Source organism: Mobula birostris, chromosome 1, assembly GCF_030028105.1.
Source record: "Mobula birostris isolate sMobBir1 chromosome 1, sMobBir1.hap1, whole genome shotgun sequence".
Taxonomy (NCBI): domain Eukaryota; kingdom Metazoa; phylum Chordata; class Chondrichthyes; order Myliobatiformes; family Myliobatidae; genus Mobula; species Mobula birostris.
Window position 1 is genome coordinate 223087761 of NC_092370.1, and position 26194 is coordinate 223113954.

Genomic DNA, 26194 nt, shown 5'->3' on the forward strand with positions numbered 1-26194 from the left:
CCCCAGTCATTGGCACTGTAAAGTGTTACACCTGCCGTGCCGCTCTTCACCTTAAAACATATGTCTTCTTGTTTTTCATAACCCTACTAAGGGAAAAAATATCTTTACTATCTGTGCCTCACACAATCTTAAATACTTAATAACATTGTTAATTTGTTTTCCATTGTCCCATGTGCCGAAATACACTGAGAAGCTTTTGCTTGCGTGTCATCGAGTTGGATCATTCCGTACATCAGTACGTCGAAGATAGTACAATAGGAAAACAGGAATAGAATGCAGAAAAGTTCAAACCTAACGAGAGTCTTTAACTTCAAATAAGCAAACTGCAGCATGTCTTGACAATAATGAAAATTACATCATGAAAGTAAATAAGGAAAGGCTAACATTAAAAGATTTGCTGTTTAGTTTATTGTACACATATATCCCTATAAGGCACCAAAACATAGAAAAAGAAGCTGTCATGGTCAGCAGAACAAGTTGAGCATAATTTTAGATCAAAGAAAAAAGATTTTCATGTTGCCAAAAAAAGCAATAAGCTTGTAATTTGGGAACCTATCCTAATTCAGCAAAGGGTCAAGAACAGCCTTGTCTCTTCAACCAGTTGGTTTTTGAACAAACTGGCAAAATCCTAATCACTTCAGCTTGGCAACACTTTGACTACATTGCAGTAAAATTAAACTTTTTTCTTGTGTTCCAGTTAAGTTCTTTCTTGCATAAATGGTGTATAATTTATGTTTTTATTGTAAATGCTTATATGATGCATTGTGCCTGTGACACTGCTGCAAGTCAGTTCTCTTTCTGTGCACATATGTACTTGCGTATATGATAATAAACTCGATTTTGACCTTTGCAATGATAAGGAAAGGGAAAGTAGATTAGCATAATCTAGAAAGAAAATTAAAAACAAACTGTAAAAGTTTCCACAAAAATGTAAAACAATTATAAATCAAAGCAGATTACTTACAGATTAACATAGGTGAAATTGTATTGGGAATAAAAAAGGGGCAGATGTATTTTCTGACCTTATTCATAGAAGATATAAACATTTCCTGGAAATGGTGGACAGCTGGCATAGGAGAAAATGAAGAACTGAAATTATTTAAGAAGTAATTAATAGGATAGATTCTCACAACTTTATGATCTGCATCCTGAGGGTTGATCGGGATGGTGGGGCTGTCTGTTTGAAACTTACTGGATACTGAAAGCCTGAAGAGAGTGGATGTGGAGAGATGTTTCCATCAGTAGGAGAATTTAAGGTCAGAGGGCACAGCCTCAGAATAAGGGATGTCCCTTAGAACAGAGGCGAAGAGGAATTTCTTCAGCTACAGGGTGGTGAGTCTGGAATTCTTTACCTCAGACAGCTGTGGAGGCCAATTCATTGGGTGTACTTAAGGCTATATTGATAGGTTCAAAGTTCGAAGTAAAATTTATTATCAGTGTACATACATGTCACCACATTAAACCCTAAGATTCTTTTTCTGCGGGAATACTTAGCAAATCTATAGAACAGTAACTAAACAACGGAAAACAAACTGCAAATGCAGATATAAATACATAACAATAAATAGCGAGCATGAAATAACAAGGTAAGAGTCCTTAAATGAGTTTGATTATTCCCTTTTGTTCAAGAACCTGATGGTTGAGGGGTAGTAACTGTTCTTGAACCAGGTGGTGTGAGTCCTGAGGCACTTATACCTTCTACCTGATGGCAGCAGCGAGAAGAGAGCATGACCTGGTGGTGAGGATCTTTGATGATGGATGCCACTTTTCTACAGCAATGTTTCATGTAGATATGCTCAATAGTTGGGTTTACCCATGATGTACTGGACTGAATCCACTACCTTTTGTAGGATTTTCCTGTCAAAGGCATTGGTGTTCCCATAAACAGGCTGTAATGCAGCCAGTCAGCACACTTTCCACCACTTATCTCCGCAGACCCCTGAGGAAGTAGAGGCGCTGCCATGCTTTCTTTGCAATTATATTTATATGATGGGTCCAGGACAAGTCCTCTGAACTAGTGACACCCAGGAATTTAAAGTTACTGACCCTCTCCATCTGGGATCCTCTGATGATTACTGGCTCATGGACCTCTGGTTTCCCTCCCCTGAAATCTACAATCAGTTCCTCGACTCTGAGTCAGAGGTTATCGTTATTACACCACTCAGCCAAGTTTTCAGTCTCCCTTCTGTATGCAGATTTATTACCCCCTTTGATACAGCCCACAACAGTGGTGTCATCAGCCAACTTGTACATGGGGTTGGAGCTGTACACACTGTCATAGGTTCTTGATTGGTAAGGGATTTAAAGTTATGGGACAATGTGGGAAAATGGGATTTAAAAAGAAAATCGGCCACGATTTAATGGTGAGCAGATTTGATGGGCTGAATAACATAATTCTGCTCCTGTGTTTTATGGTCTTAATGCTTTGGAAAGATGTGTCAGTGATGATGGCTGAGAATTGGATAAGTGCACCATGAATCCATCTGCCGCCTTTTTCCAACTACCACTCAAAGTCGGCAAATGATATGTTGGCCTTTGTTATGAGAGGATTTGAAAACAAGATGCCTGACTGAAATTACATAGGGTTTTGGTGAGTATTTCTCTTACTGTGTTGGTCTTCTAATACAGTGAGAGAAAGATTGTAATGAAGGTTCACCAGATTCATTCCTTGTTAGGGAATTAGGCAATCAGAACTGTGCACAAGACACTAATTGTAGTCTTCCTAAAGTCTTGCATGGTAGTGTAGCGGCTAGGGTAATGCTATTACAGCATCAGTGATCAACAATTGGAGTTCCATTCCTGTTGCTGACTATAAAGAGTTTGTGCATTCTCCCATGACTGTCTGAGTTTCCTTCGGGTGCTCTGGTTTCCTCCCACGTTCCAAAGATGTAAGGGTTAAAGCATGCTATGTTGATACTGGAAGCATGTCGACAGTTGTGGGTACCCATAGCTCATGTTTGAACTGTGTTGGTTGTTGATGCAAATGACCTATATCACTGTATGCATTGATGTACATGTGACAAATAGAGTAAATCTTTAAATTTTGTATGGTACCTACTCTTGTATTCAGTTCCCTGACTGATGAAGGCCATCCTGTCAGACACCATTTTCACCACCTTATCTACCTGTGCCCCCACTTTACCCCAGGTCTCTCTGGTTTATAACATCTACCTATTGTGAATATTAAGCGGATGCAGTCAGTGCAGGAAAGTGGTACTGAGATAAATGATGAGCCTTAATCTCAACGAATGGTGGAAGTTGGGAAGTAATTTAAGATTTAAATAGCTGACATGCCTGCCTCAACTTGAATCCGGCTTATATCCTGATTTCTCCAGTGGGTTTTATTGTCGTCAGATCTGAGCTATTTTAAGTCTTGTTAAGCATGTTACCACAGCGTGGAATCCTGATAATTGTGGTTCTGAAGCATGAACGAATGGAAGCCATTAGATCTGACTCACAGACGAGAAACTGGTTTAAGATACAGGGCTGCAAAGCAAGTTGCTGTTGAAATTGTTCCTTTGATTTACCACAGCTGGATGTTATAATTTAGAGTCTTGAACTCCAAACTCTACTGTAAACTCCATGAAAACTTGCTCCTATCAGTAAATTTTATATTCCCGTGCTTCGTCTGATGGGATAAAGAACTGGATTTAATGCTGGGAACGGCAGAATCTAATTTTTTTAAAAAACTTTTTTATATAATCAGACAAGGTATAGAGAAAATAATTGGCACAGCAGCAGATAATTACACTATCGCAAATATCTTCACTAATTTGTTTTTAATCAAAATAATCTGTCCTGGTAAAGAGTCTTGGCCTGAAACATCGACTGTTCCTCTCCATAGATGCTGCCTGACCTGTTGAGTTCCTCCAGCATTTTTTGTGTGTTGCTCTGGATTTCCAGCATCTACAGAATCTCTGGTGTTGGTGCAAAATGAAATTCCTTTTCTTTTCTCCCTGTTCATCCAAAAATCTCCTCAAGAATGGTTCCAAAAGGGGAGTGTTTGTTCTCAATACTTTGTGTTGATTTGAATCACTTGAAAATGTGTTCCCCTCTGAACCAAGTGATCATGAGTTCAAGCCACAATCCACAGACTCATGATGGAATCTAAACTGACGCTTCAGTGCAGTAAAAGATTAAAGAGATTAGCTTTATTTTTCAAATGGACATTGAACCATACAGTGAAATACATTGTTTGCGTGAACGAACAACACAGTCTGAGGATGTGCCTGGAGCAGCCTGTAAGAGTCGCCACGCTTCCGGTGCCAATGTACTAATCCTAACCTGTAACCCGAACCCCAACAATTTACTAACCCTGACCTGTACATTTTACTTTGACTTTTGACATTTCAGGCCAAGACCCTTCTTGGCCTGTAACTTTGACAGTTTACTTCCCTCTGTAGATGCTGCTTGACCTGCTGAGTTCCTCCAGTATTGTGTACGTGTGTTGCTCTGGATTTCCATCATCTGCAGAATCTTTTGTGTTCATGATCATAATATTTGCATTGGCCAAAGATGGATCTATGAGTGAGTTACCTGGTACCAGGGGTCACGTCATTGAGCATAGGTGTGGTTGCTCATTTCACATGGCCTGAAGAAAGCATGTTCTTCTTGTAGAGAGTTGCTTGCTTTTGAGAAAAACTAAGACCTTTTGCCTGTGACATGAAGGAGGACCTCAGGAATTATCAAAGTGATTCTGAATTGGTAAAGCCTTTAAAAGGTGTTTCTTTGTAAAAGAATCTATAAAACGTTTTTAAATCTATTTTAAAATTTCTACTCAGGTTTTTGAAGTATGTTTAAAAAAAAGTCAGTGGGTTTGTGGTTACACCATATCCATTGAAGAAAGAAGTAATTAATGAAACGTCTTCGTGGCACTAAGCCAACTGTTAACTCCCCACCTCTGCCACAATTCTGATTCTCTTCCCGAACACATTAACCCTTTTATTGACATCCTGTAGTGCCATGGTTATTCCTCGTGAGCAGAGTTGAAAGGAAGGAAGAGTGGTAAGTTGGTTTATTATTGTCAGATATACTGAGGTGCAGTGAAACACTTGCATACAGCTGTCCATACAGACAAATCATTAAACAGTGTACTGAAGTAATACAAGGTAAAACAATGGAGTGTAGAATAAAGTGTAATAGCTACAGAGAAAGTACAGTGCAGGCAGACAGTAAGGTGCAAAGCTATAATGAGGTTGATTGTGAGGTCAAGTCCATCTTATCAAACTAAGGGACTGTTCAACAGTGAGTCAGAAGCTGCCCTTGATCCTGATGGTACGTGCTTTCAGGCGTTTGTGTCTTCCGCCCGATGAGAGAGGGGGAACAGAGAATTTCCAGAGTGGATGGGGATCTTTGATTATGTTGACTGCTTTACCAAGGAGTGCCAGAAGTGTGGACAGAGTCCATGGAGGGGAAACTGGCTTCTGTGATGTGCTGAGCTGTGTTCTTGTGTTCTTGGGCAGACTAGTTGCCACATCAACCTGTGATGGGTCCAGATAAGAGGTTTTCTGTGGTATATCAACAAAATATATGAGAGTCAAAGGGGACATACCAAATTTCTTTAGCCTCCTGAGGAAGTAGAGGTGCTGGTGAGATTTCTTGGCTGTGGCGTGTATGTGGTTGAACCAGGACAGACTTTGGTGATGTTCACTCCAAAGAACTTGAAGCTCTCAACCTTCTCAATGGCAGGGCATTCAAAAATATCCATATTGGTAACCCAGTACCTTTTGATACCAATTGGCTGTAAAATTTCCTGCATCAGTGAGTCCAACTGCTTTGTACCTGTTCTGGTTTCTTCTTCCTTTCTTTCCTAATGAAGGGTCTCAGCCCAAAACATCAATTAATTACACAGATGTTGCTTTATCTGCTGAGTTCTTCCAGCATTTTGTGCATGTTACTCTGGATTGCCACCTTCTGCAGAGTCTCTTGTGCACCTGTGTTCCATCTAATACAGTCTTCTGGAGTTCCTGGTTCCCAACCATTTTAACCCCCACCCCCTCATTTCTGTACTAACCTGTCTGTCCTCGATCTCTAGTGCTGGGAGAGACTCAACTCCAACTAGAGGAACAGCATCTCGTATTCTGCTTGGGTGGTTTACAACCTGATGTCATGAATATTGAGTTCTCAAGTTTCAGGTAACCTGCTTCCCCCATCTGTCCCTTTCTCTGTCTTCCTGATCTATCCAATTCATTTTATACCCACTCAAGTACCTCCACACCCCCAATCACCCTGTTTCTTTCTCTTCCTCTACCCACTCCATCTGTCTATCACTCATGCAGTCCTCCCATTGGGTACCTCCCCCTGCCACTGTTCCCACCTCCCCTGTTCGGTTCCACTCTCCACCTTCCTCTTCTATCAGATCCTACTCTCTTTTGTTGCCTACACCTCTCACCTCCCAGCTTCTGTCGCCGTTCCCAGACTCTACTCCTTCATTTGCCTATTACCTTCTGACACCGTGTTGTGTTTGTCACTGTGGGATAGTGCAGAGCACACCTGGATGCCAGCATGCAGGATACTCAACTGAACTTTGTTGACAATCCTGCTTGTGCAGTATGTGAACTCCTCTCATGTGTGAGTGACTAACTGAGTGGCATAAGAGTAACATTATTAACTACCACTATATCACCCATTCTTGAGAAAGAAGAAAAACTAGGTATGTACTTCTTGTCCAGAGAACTTCATTGAAAATATAGTCACTGAAATTGAGAGATTGAGTTCATTTTACCCATAGCACCAATTGGAGGTGAGGGTTCAAGGGGAAGCAGGTTACTTGTAACTACCGCTACAGACCTGCCCGACACCTGCCAGCTCTTGCTCCATACCTGCCCCTCACCATTATACGCCGTCATCTCTGAATCCAGACAAAGGCTTTCAACCCAAAATATTAACCATTTCCCTTCGCAGGCATGCTGTCTGACCAACCTGCTGAGTTCCTCTGGTAATTTCTTTGTGGCTTGAGTATCTTACGGTTGCTGTTTGTGGATGGAGACCATTTACCTAAAACTTTATAACCTTTGTTGTTAAATTAGTCAGGGAAGCACAGTGGTGGCACTGATAGATCCACTGCCTCACAGCTCCAGGGACTTGGTTCAGTCCTAACCTCTGGTGCTGTCTTTATGGAGTTTGCATGTTCCTCCTGTGACTGTATGGACTTCCTCCCACTATCCAAAGACATGCAGATTGACACTGATTGACCAATTATTAATTGATTAATTGACTACTGCAAATTACCCTCTTTCAGAAGTTGAAATGATTGCACCTTTGGGTAGGGGGAGATTTAAAGATTAGCTTTATTTGCTATATGTACAGTATATCAGAACGTGCAGTGAAATGTATTGCTTTGCATCAATGACCAACGCAGTCTGAATATGTGATTGGGGCATCCTGCAAGTGTCACCATGCTGCTGGACTCAACGTAGCATGCCCACAACCCACTAACCCTAACCCGCACAACTTTGGAGTGTGAGAGGGATCCAGAGCACCCAGAAGAAACCCACATAGTCACGGGGAGGGAATTGTACCCTGATGCTGGGGGGTGGGGCAGAGGGGGAGGTTTGTTGGGAATAAGGTGAGTGAGTAGTCTAGAGGGAACTACAGTGGGTTTAAATGTGTTGCCACTGTGGTTAAATATCTTTGTGCACTCTTGTGTTGAACTTGATGTTCAAGAACAGCTCACTTGTGAGAGTTATTATGACAAAGAACCCAAGAGGAAATGTGATTGAGCCGCTGGGCTCTCTCGGGCGCCTGTGTGATTCCTCTCTTTATTTAAGTGTAAATATAACACAGAGTGGCTCTTGTTCTTTTCAGAAACAAGTACAGGGCACTGCTGTTAAATGTAGAAATGATCTATCTCCAATCTGTTTCGATTTGTCCGAACTGTGCGGATGAATGACTGTTGAAGGACACCATGAGAACAAAAGCTTGTTTTTCATTCTGGAGCAGCAATGGAGTTGTGTAGGATTCCATCAGAAACACGGACTGGGATCTTATCCCTTTCAAACTATGCCCTTGTTTAAATATGGGGAAACACAGTTTTTATGTAGCAAATTGTAAACAAAAGAGGTTCTGCAGACGCTGGAAATCTAGAATAACACGCACAAAATGCTGAAGGAACCCAGCACGTCAGGCAGCATCGATGGAGGGTAATAAACAGTCAACATTCTGTGCCACGACCTTTCATCAGGACTGTAAAGGAATTGAGCAGAAGTCAGAGCATGGAGGTGTAGGGAGCAGGAGGAGTACAAGTTGGCACGTGAGACTGGGTGAGGAGGAAGCTGGGTGAGTAAGGGAGGGATGAACTAAGGAGCTGAAGAGATATTGGGCTTAAGAAGGAATCTGAAAGGAGAGGAGGGTGGTCTGTGGGAGAAAGGGAAGGAGGAGGGGCAGCAGAGAGAGGCAATGGGCAGGTGAGGAAAAGGGAAGAAGTAAGAGCAAAACGGGCAACTGATAAAGAAAAAAAGTGGTGGGTAAAAATTAACAGAAGTTGGAGAAATCAATGTTCATGCCATTGGGCTTGAGGCTCCCCAGATAGAATATGAGTATTGCTGCTCCAAACTGAATGTGTTTTCACTGTGGCAGTAGAGGAGGCTATGGACCACCATGTCAGAATGGGAATGGGAAGTGGAATTGAAATGGCTGGCTGCTGGGAGATCCAACCTTTTGTGTCTATCCTAGCAAAGGTGCTTGACAAAGCAGTCTCCCAATCTACGTCAGGTCTTCCCAGTATGGAGGTGGTAATATTGTGCCCTTGAAGTCCCAGAATCCGTTACAGCTGATGAAGCATCCAGCATGTTAATGGCCAGATAATTTGTATTTTAGTCATACTTACAGTATTGTGCCAAACTAATAGACTGAGAGGAAGAAGTACAAAGGACTATTATAGGGTCACTATAGGAAGGATGTGGGAGCTTTAGAGAGGGTACAGGGCGATTTACCCATGTAAAGGGTTTTCCAAAGAGAGTGGGAGGTTTCCAAGCTGAATAATGGGAGTGGTATTGAGAGCTACGGTCTGAGTGTGGGTCAGTGGGACTAGGTATAATAATAGTTCGGCATGGTCTGTTTTTGGAGACCGTAAGACATAGGAAAAAGTTAGGCCGTTCAGTCCATCAAGTCTGCTCTGCTATTCAGTCCCGGCTGATTCTCGATTGTGATGCTTGTTGTCAGTGTTGGATAGTTCTCTAAGCATTGACAGCTCAGCTATGTGCCTCTGCAGCAATGTTAAACCATGCTGGCTTTGATTGTAACACTTCTGATGGGTAAACGTGGTTTGGAATTGTGGCTAGGTGATTCAGCAGTCAAGTTGGTTTTATTGTTGAACTGTCATTGTTTTATGTGTTCCTTGACAAAACCTTCAAGATATGTTGTTGGATCTCAGTGACCTGCTGCAGGTACGTACTGTGCAATGGATGGAAATGTTTGTGCTTATCCTGTTTTCTTCATTAAGTCTTTGGTGTGTGACTATATATACTCAGTGCCCACTTTCTTAGGTACAGGAGTAGAACCTGTTGTGTTCTTCTGCTGCTGAAGCCCAACCACTTCAAGGCACAACATGTTGCGCATTCAGAGACACTCTTCTGCACACCACTGATTTAACATGTGGTTATTTTTGTTAGTTGTTTTCCTGTCAACTTGAACCAGTCTGGCCATTCTCCTCTGACCTGTCATTAACAAACTGTTTTTGCCCACAGAGTTGATGTTAACTGGATGTTTTTTTGTTTTTCCACACCATTCTCCATAAGCTCTATTAGTGACTGTTGTGTGTGAAAATCGTAGGAGATTAGCAGTTTCTGAGACACTCAAACCATCCTGTCTGACACCAGCAATCATTCCATAGTCATAGTTACTTAGATCACATTTCTTCACCATTTTCATGTTTGGTCTGAACAACAACTGAACTTCTTAGCCATGTTTGCATGCCTTTAAACATTTAAGTTGCTGTTGCATGATTGGCTGTTAAGATTATGTGCATTTACGAGTAAGTGTACAGGTGTACCTAATAAAGTGGCCACTGAGTGTATTTCCCTGTATGTTATTTTGTGGTATTTGTTAGATACTTTCACGAAGGTGAGGGAGCAGGTAAGACTTGGTCTCCCTAACATTCCCTCGTGTATTGAAATGTGACCCACATTGGCTTATTTTCCACAGAGGTGTGTTTCTTTTACAGCATTTTTATGAAGTACCATGGACCCCTCAGTAACAGATGAGAAAGGTTTGTGGAGTACATATGAGGAGTGTTTGATGTCTCTGGAGCTGTACTTCCATATGTGATGGAGTTCGGAAAGAGTGAGAGATCTCATTGAAATCTGAATACTGAAAGGACATACAGAAGGGATATGGAGAGAATGTTCCTATCAGTGGGAAAGTTTAGAATGAAAGGGCACAGCTTCAGAATAAAATTATGTCCCTTTAAAATTGAGATGAGGAGAAATTTCTTCAGGCAGACAGTGGTGAATCTTTAGGAATTTGTTGCCACAGTCACCTGTGGAGGTCAAATCATTGGGTATACAGGTGGCCCCCGTTTTCTGAACGTTCGCTTTACGACACCTCGCTGTTATGAAAGACCTACATTAGTTACCTGTTTTCGCTAACAGAAGGTGTTTTCACTGTTACAAGAAAAGGCAGCGCACGCCTGAACAGCTGCTCTCCCCCGGAACTGCATTCTAGCCGGCATTGCTTGAACGCGTGCTTTATCTCTATTTATTTTGTGCATCCATTAGCAAGATGAGTTCTAAGGTATCGAAAAAGCCTAAAAGAGCTCATAAGAGTGTTACACTTAGCGTAAAACTAGACATAATTAAGCATTTTGATTGTGGTGAACGAAGTAAGGATATTGTCTGCGCGTTAAACTTGCCTGCGTCCACCGTTCGCACTATTTATACGCAGAGAGAAAGAATTTTGAAAGCTGCCAATGTTACTGTTGGTTCTGCTCGTAGCAAAGTGGTCTCCCTTATTCGGCATCCAATAATGGATAAAATGGAAAGTCTGTTGCTTGAGTGGATTGATGGGTGTACAAAGTGTGGTGTTCCGTTAAGTTTTCTTATACTTAAGGAGAAATCAGTCAGTCTCTTTAATAAGCTGAAACAGAAAACACTGGACTATGGTGATGAAAGTGTTGCGAAAGTGGAATTTAAAGGTTATGGGTGGTTTGATGGGTTTCTGAGGCGAGGGCAGCTTCATAGTTTAAGCAGTGGTCCCCAACCTCAGGGCCGCGGACTGGTACATTGCCGCGAAGAATGCAGGGGTGCAGCAGCAGTCGGAACGCACCCAGCACATCTTTAAGAAAAAAGCCAAAATAAACAAGCTAATTAATTTGGTGCCGCCCGGCACGTAAATGTTGGCCCAGATCAGAGGAAATTACCGATTGCGTCAGGTGCTTATTTGTATAAGCAAGTGTTTAACTGTGACGAAACTGCAATTTATTAGAGTCTTCCCGATTCTGGTAAGTGAAACTACACTGTACATACATTATTTCTACTTTATATAGGCTGTGTATTTTTACGTGTTATTTGGTATGATTTGACAGCTTCATAGCTTAAAGGTTACTGGACAGGGTGTTTCTGCTGAGAGCACTTCCGCAAGATTTTCGCTGCGCTAGACGGTGCTGCAGAAAAGTATTTCTACTTTATATAGGCTGTGTATTTGTCATATCATTCCTGCTTTTACTATATGTTACAGTTGTTTTAGGTTTTATGTGTTATTTTTGGGTCTGGGAACGCTCAAAAATTTTTCCCATATAAATAAATGATAATTGCTTATTCACTTTATGACATTCCGGCTTATGAACCGTTTCATAGGAATGCTCTACTTTCGGATAACGGGGGAAACCTGTATTTAAGGCAGTAATTGACAGTTCTTGTGTGGTAAGGGAGTTAGGGGTTGCAGGTCGAAGATGGGAGAATGGGATTTAAAAAAAAATTCAGCCATGATTGAATGGCAGAACAGACCTGATGGGCAGAATGGCCTAATTCTGTTCCTATACCCGATTGTTTCACTCCCTGTTACCTCAAATGCAGCACCATTTAGTTCATAAATAATAAAATAAAATAAAATAAAGTTTTTGAAAATAAAAAAAGCTACAGATGATGAAAATTTGAAATATAAGCAGAAAAAAACATAGCAGTACTGAGCAGGTCATTCAGCTTCTGTAGAGAGGGAATACTTCTGTCGTGTTCTCCAAATAAGCTGTCTGATGCTGAATATTTTCATCATTCCCTGTTTTATTATGGGTTTACTATCTGCTCTATCTAGGAAATTGTTTCACCTACTCTCTGTGGGTTTCGTGCAGAAGAAACCTGTTGTTATTGCACGTCCCTATGAGAAGTGTGTGGTAAGCTGGTACTATGCCTTGAACCACTGTAATCGTCGTATTTTGGATATTTCCACAGTGCAATTTGGAAGTTGATCACGATTCAAGTTCCGTAACCATGAAGGTTTTGTCCTTCCAGGTATTGTGGAGAGGGTGAAGTTCACAGGTCTTGCTTATGTTGTTAGGGAAGCTTGATTAGATTCAGATTTATATCACATGTACATTGAAACATACAGTCAATGCATCGTTTGCTTTAACAACTAATGCACCCAAGAATATGCTGTGGGTAGTGCACCACACATTCCAGTTCCAACCTAGCATGCCTAAAATGCTCAGCAGAATACCACAGAGCACAAATAAACAGAACATACCAAGCAACAACAGCTACTCAAGCCCTGTTTGTCCTCCATTCTGCCCCCCACCGACCAAACACATATGCACAGTCCTCTAACCGGAAGCCTCCAGCCTCCAGGGGACGCATGAATTTGTAGACATTGGGCCTTTGACTTCCCTAGTGGGGTTCAAGGAGACTCACAGACCCTAGGACTCTGGGTCTGAGTATAATGCATTCTTTATCTGTATAAACTCCAGCCACTGTGCTGTTGGTGGAGGGGGTGAAAGTTTAAGGTGGTGAATCGGTCGCCAAGTAGGCAGTGTCAGCTTGATCTAGGATAATATTGAGGCTCTATATTGATCTTGGACAAGTGAAAAATATTTTATCACATATTTAGTGTGCCTGAAGAGTTAATACAAGTCATCCCCTAGAGAATAGTCAGCCTCAGACCTGCACTTGTGAGGAGCGTTTGATAACTCTGGGCCTATACTTGCTGGAGTTTAGAAGCACGAGGTGGAATCTCATTGAAACCTATTGAATATTGAAAGGCCTAGATAGAGTGGATGTGCAGAGAATGTTTCCTGTAGTAGGGGAATCTAAGATCAGAGGGCATGGACTCAAAATACAAGGATGTACCTTTAGAATGGACGAGGAGGAGTTTCCTTAGCTAGAGGGTGGTGAATCTGTGGAATTCATTGCCATGGACAACTGTAGAATCTGTCATTAGCTTTTCTTAAAGTGGAGGTTGATAGGTTTTTGATTAGTAAGGGTGTCAAAGGTTACAGGGAGGTGCCAGAAGAATAGTGTTGTTTAATAAGTCAGATTTGATTAGGGAGCTTAAGGTAAAGGAACCCTTAGGAGTCAGTGATCCTGATATGATAGAATTCACCCGGCTAATAGAGAGGGAGGAACTAAAGTCAGATGTATTATAGTCGAGTAATATCACCTGTCCTTTCTCTATAATCTTTAAACTTATTCTGTGATGGATATTCACTGTCCAGGGGGCCTTCTTTTTTGCCAAGCTCAGCTTTCTAAACACAGCAGCTGACACTTCTAAAGATCAAAGTGTTGCTTTGAATCAGTTGATTTTCCAACTAATATTCTTTGTTTAGCTTCTTGTCATAACCGGGAGCCGGTCTTCAGTTCATGATGCAAATGGAAAACAGTGATCAATTTGAAGTTAAAGACAGCTTTGCAAACAAATGCTGTCTGTAGAACAGACTCAGTGGTGCCACAGCGCTTGGGCTTATTGCTCAACAGTTGTTGTGTAAGGCAATTTTAATTTGGCTTGTTTCAAACCTGAAAATACTGGTTAAGTTATTTAGTTCAAATAAGCTTGCAGACAAGAATATTATCTTTTAGCATATTATAGTGGAGTAAAGAGAAGTGCATAAGCATGAAAGAGGAGCTGGCCAAAGTTGATTGGAAAGGGACACTAGCAGGGATGGCAGCAGAACTGCAATGGCTGGAGTTTCTGCAAGCAATTCAGAAGGTGCAGGATAAATGCATCCCAAATAAGTATTCCAAAGAGAGGATGAGGTAACTGGCTGACAAGACAAGTCAAAGGCAGAATTAAAGAGGGTATCCAGTGCCCTGAAAAAGTATTCAGCCCCCAACCCCTTGCTCACATAAATAAGTGTTGCAAATAGGAATTTTGATCAATTTAGTTGAGAAGTTTTATTTGTGTCACATTCTCATTTTTCACAGTAGAGCCCCAAAATCATGGAAAATTTGAAGCATGAAAAACTAAAAATTCAAAACCTGAAATGTCAGTAGTTCAAAAGTATCCATCTTCATTTGCTCAGTACTTAGTTGAACCACCGCTCACAGGTGTTACGCCAGTAGTGTTTTTGGATAAGTCTATTAGCTTTGCACAACGTGACGGAGCGACGTTTGCCCATTCCCCCTTGAAAAATTGCTCAAGTTATGCCAGGTTAATTGGGCAGCTGCAGTGGACAAAAATCTTGAATTCTTGCCAGAGATGCTCGATTGGAGTTAAGGACAGGATTCTGACTGGGCCACTCAAGGACATCAATTTTCTTCATTTAAAGTCACTCCATGGTAGTTCTGGCAGTGTGCGTTGGGTGTTGTCCTGCTAAAAGACAAACTTCCCACCCAGTTTAAACTTTCTGGCAGAGCCTAGCTTGTTTTTATCCAGGATCTCTCTGTATTTAGCAGCACTTATTTTCCCATCAATCCTGACAAGGTTTCAAGTCCCTGCTATTGAAAAGTGTTTCCATTGCATGATGCTACCTCCGCCATACTTTACAGTCAGGATGGTGTTATCTGGCTGATATGCAGTATTAGATTTATACCATGTATACCACTTAGATTTAAGGCCAAAAAGTTCCACTTTAGTCCCATTTGACTACAAGACCTTCTTCCACATCTTTACAATATCTTCTAAGTGATGCTTTGCAAAGTCTTTATGGGCAAGGATATACTTTTTTTATAGCTAGAACTTCATCCTTGCCAGTCTTGCATTAATACCCTTTTTGTGCAAGACCTTAGAGATTGTGGAGCCATGAACTTCATCTCCAGTTGCAGACATTGACCTGCAGCTCACTCAGAGTGACTGTTGGCATCACAGTAACCTCTCTCACAAGTACCATTCTTCTCCAGCAACTAAGTTTAGAGGGGTACCCTGACCTAGGGAGTGTGGTTGCTGTTTCATATTTTTTCCACTTCTTTCAGAATGGACTTCACTGAGCTCCGAGATATGTTCAGTGCCTTTAAGATGGTCTTATACCCTTCCCCAGATTTGTGCTTCTCTATTATCATTTCCCAGACTTTTCCTGAATGTTCTTTATTCTTCATTTTATGTCTGTTGAAAATCTGGACCTTCCAGAGAGAAGGAGTGTTTATTCTTATGAATTCATTGAAAATAGGTGATCCTCTAATTTTTGAAAATCAATAAATATGGATGAGTTGGTAAGATAATTTTATCTGAGGAAAGTTAGCATGGTGGTAGTTGCAAAGGGGATGGATACTTTGTCAGCCTCACAATTTTGGTTTGTAAGTTTTAGCAAATTGTTGAGAAGTTTTGGAATTTTGATTTGACATGGTGCACAATGTTTTGTAGATTAGCTCAAAAATGCAACTTCAGTATATTTTAAATTTAGAAAATGAGACAGTAAAATGTGAAAACATTTGTGGGGCTGGAATACTTTTTCAAGCCACTGTATAAATACCAAAAGTTGGTGGGAAATTAGAGGATTGGGAACCTTTTAAAAGCCAACAGAAAGTAACATAAAAAAAATAAGGAGAGAAAAGATGAACTATAATGGTAAACTAGCCAATAATATAAAAGAGGATACAAAAAGTCTTTTTAGATATATAAAGAATAAAAGAGGAGTGAAGGTGAATATTGGATCACTGGAAAATGACACTGGAGAGGTAGTAATGCAGGACAAAGAAATGGCAGACAAACTTGATAAGTATTTTGCATCGGTCTTCACTGTGCAAGACACTAGCAGTATGCCAGAAATTTGATAGTGTCAGGGGCATACTGACACCTCTGAAAGTGGTAGCTTAAGTGTAACCTAAGTATAGCTTAAGTATTTGTGGAGGTATTAGTAGCGCTCTTTCAAGAGTCACTAGATTCTGGAATGGTTCCAGAAGACTGAAAAATTGCAAATGTCACCTCTACTCTTTGAGAAGGGAGCGAGGCAGAAGAAGAAAAAATATAGGTCAATTTGCCTGCCTTCAGTGGTTGGGAAGCTGTTGGAAACCGTTATTAAGAGTGTAATTTCAGGGTACTTTAAGGCACATGATAAAATAAGCCGAAGTCAGTATGGTTTCCTTAAGGGAAAATCTTACCGTACAAATTTGTTCTTTAAGGAAATAATAGGCAGCATAGACAAAGGTGAATCAGTGGATGTTGTTTACTTGCTTTTTCAGAATCCTTTGACAATGTGCCGCTCATGAGGCCGCTTAACTTGATAAGAGTCCATGGTATTACAGAAAAGTTACGAGTATGAATAGAGCATTGGCTGACTGGCAGAATGCAAAGAGTGGGAATAAAAAGGGCCTTTTTTGATTGGGTGACAGTGACTAGTGGTGTGCTACAGGGGTTGGTATTGGAACCACTTTAATGGTTTGGATAACTTACTTGATGTCTTTGTGGCCAAATTTGTGGACGATATGAAGATAAATGGAAGGGCAAGTAGTGTTGAGGAAGCAGGGAGTCTATAGAAGGACTTCGATTAGGAGAATAAGCAAAGAAAAGGCAGATGGAATATAGTGTAGCGATCTATGAACTCATGCAATGTGTTAGAAGGGATTAAGGCATAGGCTATTTTCAAAATGGGGAGAAAATTAAAAATATCAGAGGTGCAAAGGGACCTGGGAGTCTTCATGCAGGTTTTCCTAAAAGTTAATTTGCAGATTGAATCGGTGGTAGGGAAGGCAAATGTAATATTAGCATTCATTTTGAGAGGACTAGAACATAAAAGGAAGGATGTAATGCTGAGGCTTTATAAGGCATTGGTCAGACTGCACTTGGAGTACTGTGAGCAGCTTTGGGATCCTTGTCCAAGAAAAGATGTGCTGGCATTGGAGAGGATCCAGAGGAGAAGAATGATTCTGGGAATGAAAGGATTAAGGTATGAGGAGCGTATGATGGCTTTGGTGTGTACTCGCTGGAACTTGGAAGAAGGGGAATCTCATTGAAACCTATTCAATATTGAAAGGCTTAGATAGAATGGATGTGGAGAGAATGTTTCCTATAGTGGGGCTGTCTAGTCCCAGATTGCATAGCCTCAGAATAGAATGATGTTCCTTCAGAGCAGAAGGAATGATGTTCCTACTTAGCCAGAGGGTGGGAATTCATCGTTACAAATGGCTGTGGAGGCCAAATTATTGGATGTATTTAAAGCAAAGGTTCTTGATCTGTCAGGGCATCAAAGATTACAGGAGAAGGCAAGAAAATAAGTTTGAAAGGGATAATCAATTAACCATGATGGGATGGATGAGCCAAATAGCCTAATTCTGCTCCTATATCTTGTAGTTTTATGGCTCTTGGAAGCCATAGTATTTATACAACTAGTTCTGTTAAATTTAAAATATGTGCATAAATATTTGATCTCCCATAACACAGAGATATGGACCAAGAACTGGAAATCTAAAGTTTTATCTTGGTCAAAAGAGCTCCTCTTGTGTCATGAGTTTCTATAGTTCACCAAGTCCCTCAGCATTAACTGTCAAGTAGATTAGGTGTTGTGATTTTGTGTGTGTGTGTGTGTGTGTGTGTGTGTGTGTGTGTGTGTGCGCGTGTATGTGTGTGTGTGTGTGGGCTATCATCCTTATTTTGATGTTGGGCTGGCAGAACAGCATTGACAAGGGCTGGTGGCCTCCCCAGGGTTAGCAAGTTGTTAGTGGGTTCTGGAATCGGAGTTCTGTGCAGGCAGGAGGAACAAGGGCTAGTGACCCCCTGAGCATACAGGCGTTCGAGGCCTAGTGTTTGGTGATGAGTGAGTCCTGGGATCGAAAATGAAGATCAAAGCCCGAAGGTCGATTGGAAGTCGAGTCTCAATGGCCAGACCTGAGTCCGTGAATCTCGTCAAGTCCACTAAGGCAGCCAAAGGCATGAAGTCTGCAAGTCCAAGTCTTTGAGCCTGGTGGCTGAAGGTGGCCTGATCTGATATTGAAGGAATATCTGTGTGTGTAGTGGGAGAGAGGAATGTGGCTTTTTGTCTGTTGTTGTTTTGTCACTTATCTTTTGTATTCTTTTCATCACATAAAGCAGTAATAACATTTTACTGTTTACTTTTTAACTTGTGTTGTAAAGCGCAAATATTTGTTAATTTATTTCTGGTAATATTACTTTATTGTTGTTTGTGAGTTTTATGTTCTGTGTTGTGCACCTTGGTCTGGAGGAACATTGTTTTGTTTGGTGGTATATACACATTTGTATGTATATGGTTGAGTGATAATAAATTTGATCTTGAACTTGAACATGGTGGGCATGCTTTATTGGTGCCAGAATGTGGGCTGCTCCCAAAGCACCCCTGGATGTGTTGGCTGTTAATATAAGCGATGCACTTTACTGTATGTTTCAATGTACATTTGATAAATAAATCAGTATCTTACTTGATTGTGAGGCTGCTGTTGAATGCCAGGAGATGGTGTTTGCACTCCCTCTTGCTGGAGAATTTGGTTGCTGTGGCAAGAATGCTGTTTGTTACTGAGCCCATGGCTTATTGTACTCCAGGGTTCAGTGCAGGCACAGGCTTCTTCATCATCTCAACTGCAGGGATATGCTGTTAGAAGCTCTGGAGAGTTCCTGAATTACATCTCACCGATATGACACACTGCAGGTATGGGCCACCAGTGCTGCAGGGACTGAAAATTTCAGCTGCTCAGTAGGCTAACATATTGGCCCACCTCCATCAAACGCAGCCACTCCACTTCCGGTGAGAACATGCCCTTTAGATTCCCTTTAAATCCTATTTCTGCCGAATGGTTTGCAGCTGTTGAGAGCTAAATTAGGTTGCTATTTGTTTGCATTTTAACTTGACCAAGTGCATTTGTAAATTCTGCGTGGATGCAGCTGGTGCCCAGTTTATTTTTGACTTTCCAGCTGCTCCTCCTGATTGAGCAGCTCGTATACTGCCCCGTATCAGCAGGATTATTTTCCCTTTTTTGTACTTTCTGTTTATAAATACACACACACAAACACACCCTACAGTCTATTTGACAGCTCTTCTGTGGGCGTTGGTGAACCTATAGAAATTCATGGCACAAAAAGAAGTCTTTGGTCTCGTTGTGAATTCTGATCAAAATAGAACCAGTTCTCGGTGCATAGCTCTGTGTGTTATGGGAGATCAAATGTTCATAGATACATTTTGAAATATGATGATTTCTCTATCCTCCTCATGGAACCTTACAGCACAATACAGGCCCTTCAGCCCATGATGTTTTGCCAACCTTTTAACCTACTCTAAGATCAATCTAATCCTTCCCTCCTGCATAACCCTACATTTTTCTTTCATCCATGTGCCTATCTGAGTCCCTTAAATGTCCCTAATGTAATTACCCCTACCAAGCACCAACCACTCTATGTTTAAAAAATAAATCATATATCCGACATCCCCCATACTTTTCTCTAATTATGCTGCCCCCGGTATTAGCCATATCCGCGCTGGCCATCCTTTCAATGCTGCTTATTATCTTATACACCTCTATCAAGTCTCCTCATGTTCTCCTTCTCTCCAAAGAGAAAAGCTCTAGCTTGCTCAACCTCTCCTCTCGTCTAGGCAACAACCTCGTAAATCTCCTCCACACCTTCTCTAAAGCTTGCACATCCTTCCTATAATGAGGTGAGGAGAAATAAGTCAGTACTCCCAGGTACAGCCAGGTACAGAGTCAGGGCATTAAATATAGAAGGTGGCACGATCGTGTAGCAGTCAGCCTAACACTGTTATACGCTCACAACTCACTAACTCTAACCCATACATCTTTGGATTGTGGGAAGAAACCAGAGAATGTACAAAATCCTTTCAGACTGCGGTGGGAATTGAACCCTGATCTTACATCTAGCATTGAAAATTGTTACGCTAGCCGCTATGCTACTGTGTTGCCACTGATGGTGCCCAGTCTGTTGAGCATTTTCTGTAGCTCTGAACTGCATTTTCACATGTTCCTTTTTCTGATGTATTTATCCAGCAGATGGCTTTTTCAACATGGCAATCCTGGCACCGCCCTATCAGAGCTATTCCCTACCTCCCATCATCCAGCCATGTTGCAACTACAGACTAACTTGTTTCATCACTTTTCCAGTTCTGATAAGGGCCTTTCACATGAGCCATTCACTCTGTTTCTTTCTCCACGTATGCTGCCTGACCTGCCGAGCTTTTGCCAACATTGCAATCCTTTTGTTGACTTGGTACAATCTAATATTTCTTCAGTACATTACTGTTCATTTTAACCCTTTGGTCAGACTGTAATGAGTTTGAATCTCATTCTAGGGGTAAGGTGTGTTACCATATATTTTCAGACAGAGCTCCGAATCAGAATCAGGTTTACTATCACTGAAATGAAATTTGTTGTTTTGAAGCAACAATACATTATATGAAAAATAACTAATTACAACAAGAATATGTAAAAATTACATTAAGAGTGCAAAGTAGTGAGGTAGTGTTCATGGATTCATGGTGCATTCAGAAATCTGATTCTGGAGGGGAAAAAGCTCTTCTTAAAAACATTGACTGTGTGTCTTCAGGCTCCTGTACCTCCACCCTGATGGTAATAAAGACAAAAGGCATGGTCCTGGATGGTGAGGGTCCTTCACGATGGATGCTGCCTTCTTGGGGCATCACTTTTTGAAGATGTCCTTGATGGCAGATGGCTCAAGTTCAAGTTTATTATCATGCATACTGTCAAATGAAAAAACATTCCTCTTGAGCAAATTGCACAACATAGTACATATAATTCACACACAACATGTAAAGTAATACTACCACAAATAAATTAACAAATAATAAAGTGCATTAATGATATAAGTTAAAAAGTAAATAGTATAATGCCTCTGGCACTTAATATGTGATGAGACCTGGGCTGGTGGCAGGGAGTTAAGTCGTCTCACAGCCTCAGTGAGGAAGCTGTTTCCAGCCCTAAAAGTTCTTGTCTTAATGCAGTGCCTCTTGCCTGATGGTAGGGGTTCAAAGAAATTATTGGACGGATGGGAAGGATCATTGATAATGCTAAGGGCTGTACATGTGCCGCATGCTGTATAAATATCTCTGAGTAGTGGAGGAGAGACCACAGTGATCAATGGTTTTTCCGGTCGCTCAATCAAATTAGAGTGAGAGAGGAGGCAACTCACAGTTCCACGAGTGAGATTTTAAAAAGGGGTGTCTGTGGGCATTTGGTGTTTTTCCAGTAGTTGAATCAAATCGAGAGCAAGAGAGGAGGCAACTCGACGAAGGGTCTCAGCCTGAAACGTCGACTGTACCTCTTCCTAGAGATGTTGCCTGGCCTGCTGCGTTCACCAGCAACTTTGATGTGTGTTGCTGAGATTTTAAAAAGGAGCTTTTGCGAGCTTTCGGCATTTTCCAGCACACTAATCAAATATACATTACTAAGAACAAATAAACATAAGACAGGGACAAGTGGAGTGGCCATTGTGTGAGTGTACCATTGTTAGAGTGGGGAGTCTTTGGCTCATCAGGCGTTGATGAGAATAGGCTTGGGCAAGCTAAGTACCTGGTAATGTTCTTATTCATTCTTTGTCTGTTAGTGCAGTGAGGATGATTCCAGGGGCTATGTTGTGTTCTTTGTGGAGATGTGGGATAATCACATCTGCACCAGGTGCACTGAGCTGTAGCTCCTCAGAGAATGTGTTAAGGAAATGGAGCTGCATCTTGATGGTCTTCAGCTCATGCGGGAAACTGAGGAGGGGATAGATAGGAGCTACAGGGAGGTATTCACCCCTAGGTTGCAGGAAGCAGGTATCTTGAGTGACTGTAAGCAGAGGGAAAGCAGTTAGTATGGTGTACCCCTGTGGCCATTCCTTTCAAGAATCGGTATGCCATTTTGGATACTATTGTGGGGGGTGGGGAGCCACCCAGAGGGAAGCCGCAGCAATCAGGTCTCTGGCACTGAGTCTGGCGCAGTGGCTCAGAAGGCACAGGGGGAGAAGAGGACTGCAGAAGTGATAAGGGATTCCATAGTTAGAGGAGAAGACACTAGCTTCTGTGGACGTGATAGAGACACCCGGATGGTATATTGGCTTCCAGGTGCAGGGTCAGTAACATCTTGGATGGGGTCCATGACATTCTAAAGGGGGAGGGAGATAATCCAAAAGTCTTGGTACATGTGGGCATTAATGACATGGGTAGGAAAAGGGAGGAGGTCCTGAAGAGAGAATTTAGGGAACTCAGTAGAAAACTGAAAAGCAGGACCTCCAGGGTAGTATTCTCCAGATTGCTGCTTATTTCACGCAACACTGAGGGTAAGAATAGAATGATTTGGCATATAAGTGCACGACTGTGGAACTGGTGCTGGAGCAGGGTTTCAGATTTCTGGATCATTGGTATCTCTTCTGGGAAAGGTATGACTTGTACAAAAAAGACAGGTTACACCTGAACCCAAAGGAGGCCAGAATTCTTATGGACAGGTTTGCTTAGAGCTACTGGGGAGGGTTTAAGCTAATTTGGCAGGGGGATGAAACTGAGTGATGGGGCTGAGGATGGGCCAGTTGGTATACAGGCAGAGGCGGTGTATAGTGAAACTGTCAGGAAGGACAGGCAGGGGATGAGATGCAGTGTAACGAACAAAATTGAAAAGGGTGATGACTACAAGACTGAAGATGCTATCTTTTCCTTAAGGGAGAATCTTGCCTGTCAAGTATTCCTGGATTTCAGTGCTTTAAAAGGGATAGGGAGGGCGGAAAAAGGGGAGGAGGGGTGACATTACTGGTCAGGGATACTATTACAGCTACAGAAAGGGTGAGTAATGTAGCAGGATCCTCTTTTGAGTCAATATGGGTGGAAGTCAGGAACAGGAAGGGAGCAGTTACTCTATTGGGGGTATTCTATAGGCCCCCTGGTAGCAGCAGAGATACAGGGGAGCAGATTGGGAGGCAGATTTTGGAAAGGTGCAAAAATAACAGGGTTGTTATTATGGGTGACTTTAACTTCCCTAATATTGATTGGCACCTGATTAGTTCCAAGGGTTTAGATGGGGCAGAGTTTGTTAAGTGTGTCCAGGACGGATTCCTGTCACAGTATGTGGACAGGCCGACCAGGGGGAATGCCATACTAGTTCTAGTATTAGGTAATGAACTGGGTCAGGTCACAGATCTCTCAGTGGGTGAGCATCTGGGGGACAGTGACCACCGCTCCCTGGCCTTTAGCATTATCATGGAAAAGGATAGAATCAGAGAGCACAGGAAAATTTTTAATTGGGGAAAGGCAACTTATGAGGCTATAAGGCTAGAACTTGCAGGTGTGAATTGGGATGATGTTTTTGCAGGGAAATGTACTATGGACATGTGGTCGATGTTTAGAGATCTCTTGCAGGATGTTAGGGATAAATTTGTCCCGGTAAGGAAGATAAAGAATGGTGGGGTGAAGGAACCATGGGTGACAAGTGAGGTGGAAAATCTAGTCAGGTGGAAGAAGGCAGCATACTTGAGGTTTAGGAAGCAAGGATCAGATGGGTCTATTGAGGAATATAGGGAAGCAAGAAAGGAGCTTAAGAAGGGGCTGAGAAGAACAGGAAGGGGGCATGAGAAGGCCTTGGCAAGTAGGGTAAAGGAAAACCCCAAGGCATTCTTCAATTATGTGAAGAAAAAAAGGATGACAAGAGTGAAGGTAGGACTGATTAGAGATAAAGGTGGGAAGATGAGCCTGGAGGCTGTGGAAGTGAGCGAGGTCCTCAATGAATACTTCTCTTCGGTATTCACCAATGAGAGGGAACTTGATGATGGTGAGGACAATATGAGTGAGGTTGATGTTCTGGAGCATGTTGATATTAAGGGAGAGGAGGTGTTGGAGTTGTTAAAATACATTAGGACAGATAAGTCCCCGGGGCCTGACGGAATATTCCCCAGGCTGCTCTACGAGGCGAGAGAAGAGATTGCTGAGCCTCTGGCTAGGATCTTTATGTCCTCGTTGTCCACAGGAATGGTACCGGAGGATTGGAGGGAGGCGAATGTTGTCCTCTTGTTCAAAAAAGGTAGTAGGGACAGTCCGGGTAATTATAGACCAGTGAGTCTTACGTCTGTGGTGGGAAAGCTGTTGGAAAAGATTCTTAGAGATAGGATCTATAGGCATTTAGAGAATCATGGTCTGATCAGGGACAGTCAGCATGGCTTTGTGAAGGGCAGATTGTGTCTAACAAGCCTGATAGAGTTCTTTGAGGAGGTGACCAAGCATATAGATGAGGGTAGTGCAGTGGATGTGATCTACATGGATTTTAGTAAGGCATTTGACAAGGTTCCACACGGTAGGCTTATTCAGACAGAAGCCATGGGATCCAGGGAAGTTTGGCCAGGTGGATTCAGAATTGGCTTGCCTGCAGAAGGCAGAGGGTGGTGGTGGAGGGAGTACATTCAGATTGGAGGATTGTGACTAGTGGTGTCCCACAAGGATCTGTTCTGGGACCTCTACTTTTCGTGATTTTTATTAACGACCTGGATGTCGGGGTAGAAGGTTGGGTTGGCAAGTTTGCAGACGACACAAAGGTTGGTGGTGTTGTAGATAGTGTAGAGGATTGTCAAAGATTGCAGAGAGACATTGATAGGATGCAGAAATGGGCTGAGAAGTGGCAGATGGAGTTCAACCCGGAGAAGTGTGAGTTGGTACACTTTGGAAGGACAAACTCCAAGGCAGAGTACAAAGTAAATGGCAGGATACTTGGTAGTGTGGAGGAGCAGAGGGATCTCGGGGTACATGTCCACAGATCCCTGAAAGTTGCCTCACAGGTGGATAGGGTAGTTAAGAAAGCTTATGGGGTGTGAGCTTTCATAAGTCGAGGGATAGAGTTTAAGAGTGGCGATGTAATGATGCAGCTCTATAAAACTCTGGTTAGGCCACACTTGGAGTACTGTGTCCAGTTCTGGTCACCTCACTAAAGGAAGGATGTGGAAGCATTGGAAAGGGTACAGAGGAGATTTACCAGGATGCTGCCTGGTTTAGAGAGTATGCATTATGATCAGAGATTAAGGGAGCTAGGGCTTTACTCTTTGGAGAGAAGGAGGATGAGAGGAGACATGATAGAGGTGTACAAGATAATAAGAGGAATAGATAGAGTGGATAGCCAGCGCCTCTTCCCCAGGGCACCACTGCTCAATACAAGAGGACATGGCTTTAAGGTAAGGGGTGGGAAGTTCAAGGGGGATATTAGAGGAAGGTTTTTTACTCAGAGAGTGGTTGGTGTATGGAATGCACTGCCTGAGTCAGTGGTGGAGGCAGATACACTAGTGAAGTTTAAGAGACTACTAGACAGGTATATGGAGGAATTTAAGGTGGGGGCTTATATGGGAGGCAGGGTTTGAGGGTCGGCACAACATTGTGGGCCGAAGGGCCTGTACTGTGATGTACTATTCTATGTTCTATGTTCTATAAACCTGTTGGAATTCTTTGAAGAAGTAACAAGCAGATTGACAAAGCATTTGTGTACTTAGATTTTTAGAAGGCCTGTGACAAGGTGTTGCACATGAGGCTGCTTAGCAAAATAAGAGCCCATGGTATTATAGGAAAGAAACATGGATAGAATATTGGCTGATTCGCAGGAGACAAAGATGGAATTAAAGGGAACCTTTCCTGATTGGTTGCTGGTGACTAGTGATGTTCCACTGACTTTTTATATATTGTATGTCAGTGATTTGGATGACGGAATTATTGGTTTTGTTGCCAAGTCTGCAGACAAATGACAAGGTGGAAGGGCAGCTAGTGTTAAGGAAGCAGGGAGCTTATAGAAGAACCTAGATAAATTAGGAGAATGGGCAAAGAAGTGACAGATGGAATACAGTGTCAGGAAGTGTATGGTTATGAACTTTGGTAGAACGAACAAAAGCATAGACTATTTTCTAACTGGGGAGAAAATTCCAA

The 26194-nt window shown here is 42.1% G+C and overlaps 1 protein-coding gene across 3 annotated transcripts in view; it reads left to right on the top strand.

Annotated features, from left to right (window-relative positions):
* The window catches only part of brf1b (BRF1 general transcription factor IIIB subunit b), a 460829-nt gene that overhangs the window by 191982 nt on the left and 242653 nt on the right, over positions 1-26194 (top strand). For all 3 annotated transcript variants that reach the window (XR_011887761.1, XM_072272380.1, XM_072272371.1), the window contains exon 4: positions 9355-9386. Coding sequence is in view for 2 of the 3 variants with exons in the window: in XM_072272380.1 (XP_072128481.1) it covers positions 9355-9386 (32 nt within the window). In the remaining variant the exon portion in view is untranslated. The remainder of the gene's footprint in view (positions 1-9354; positions 9387-26194) is intronic.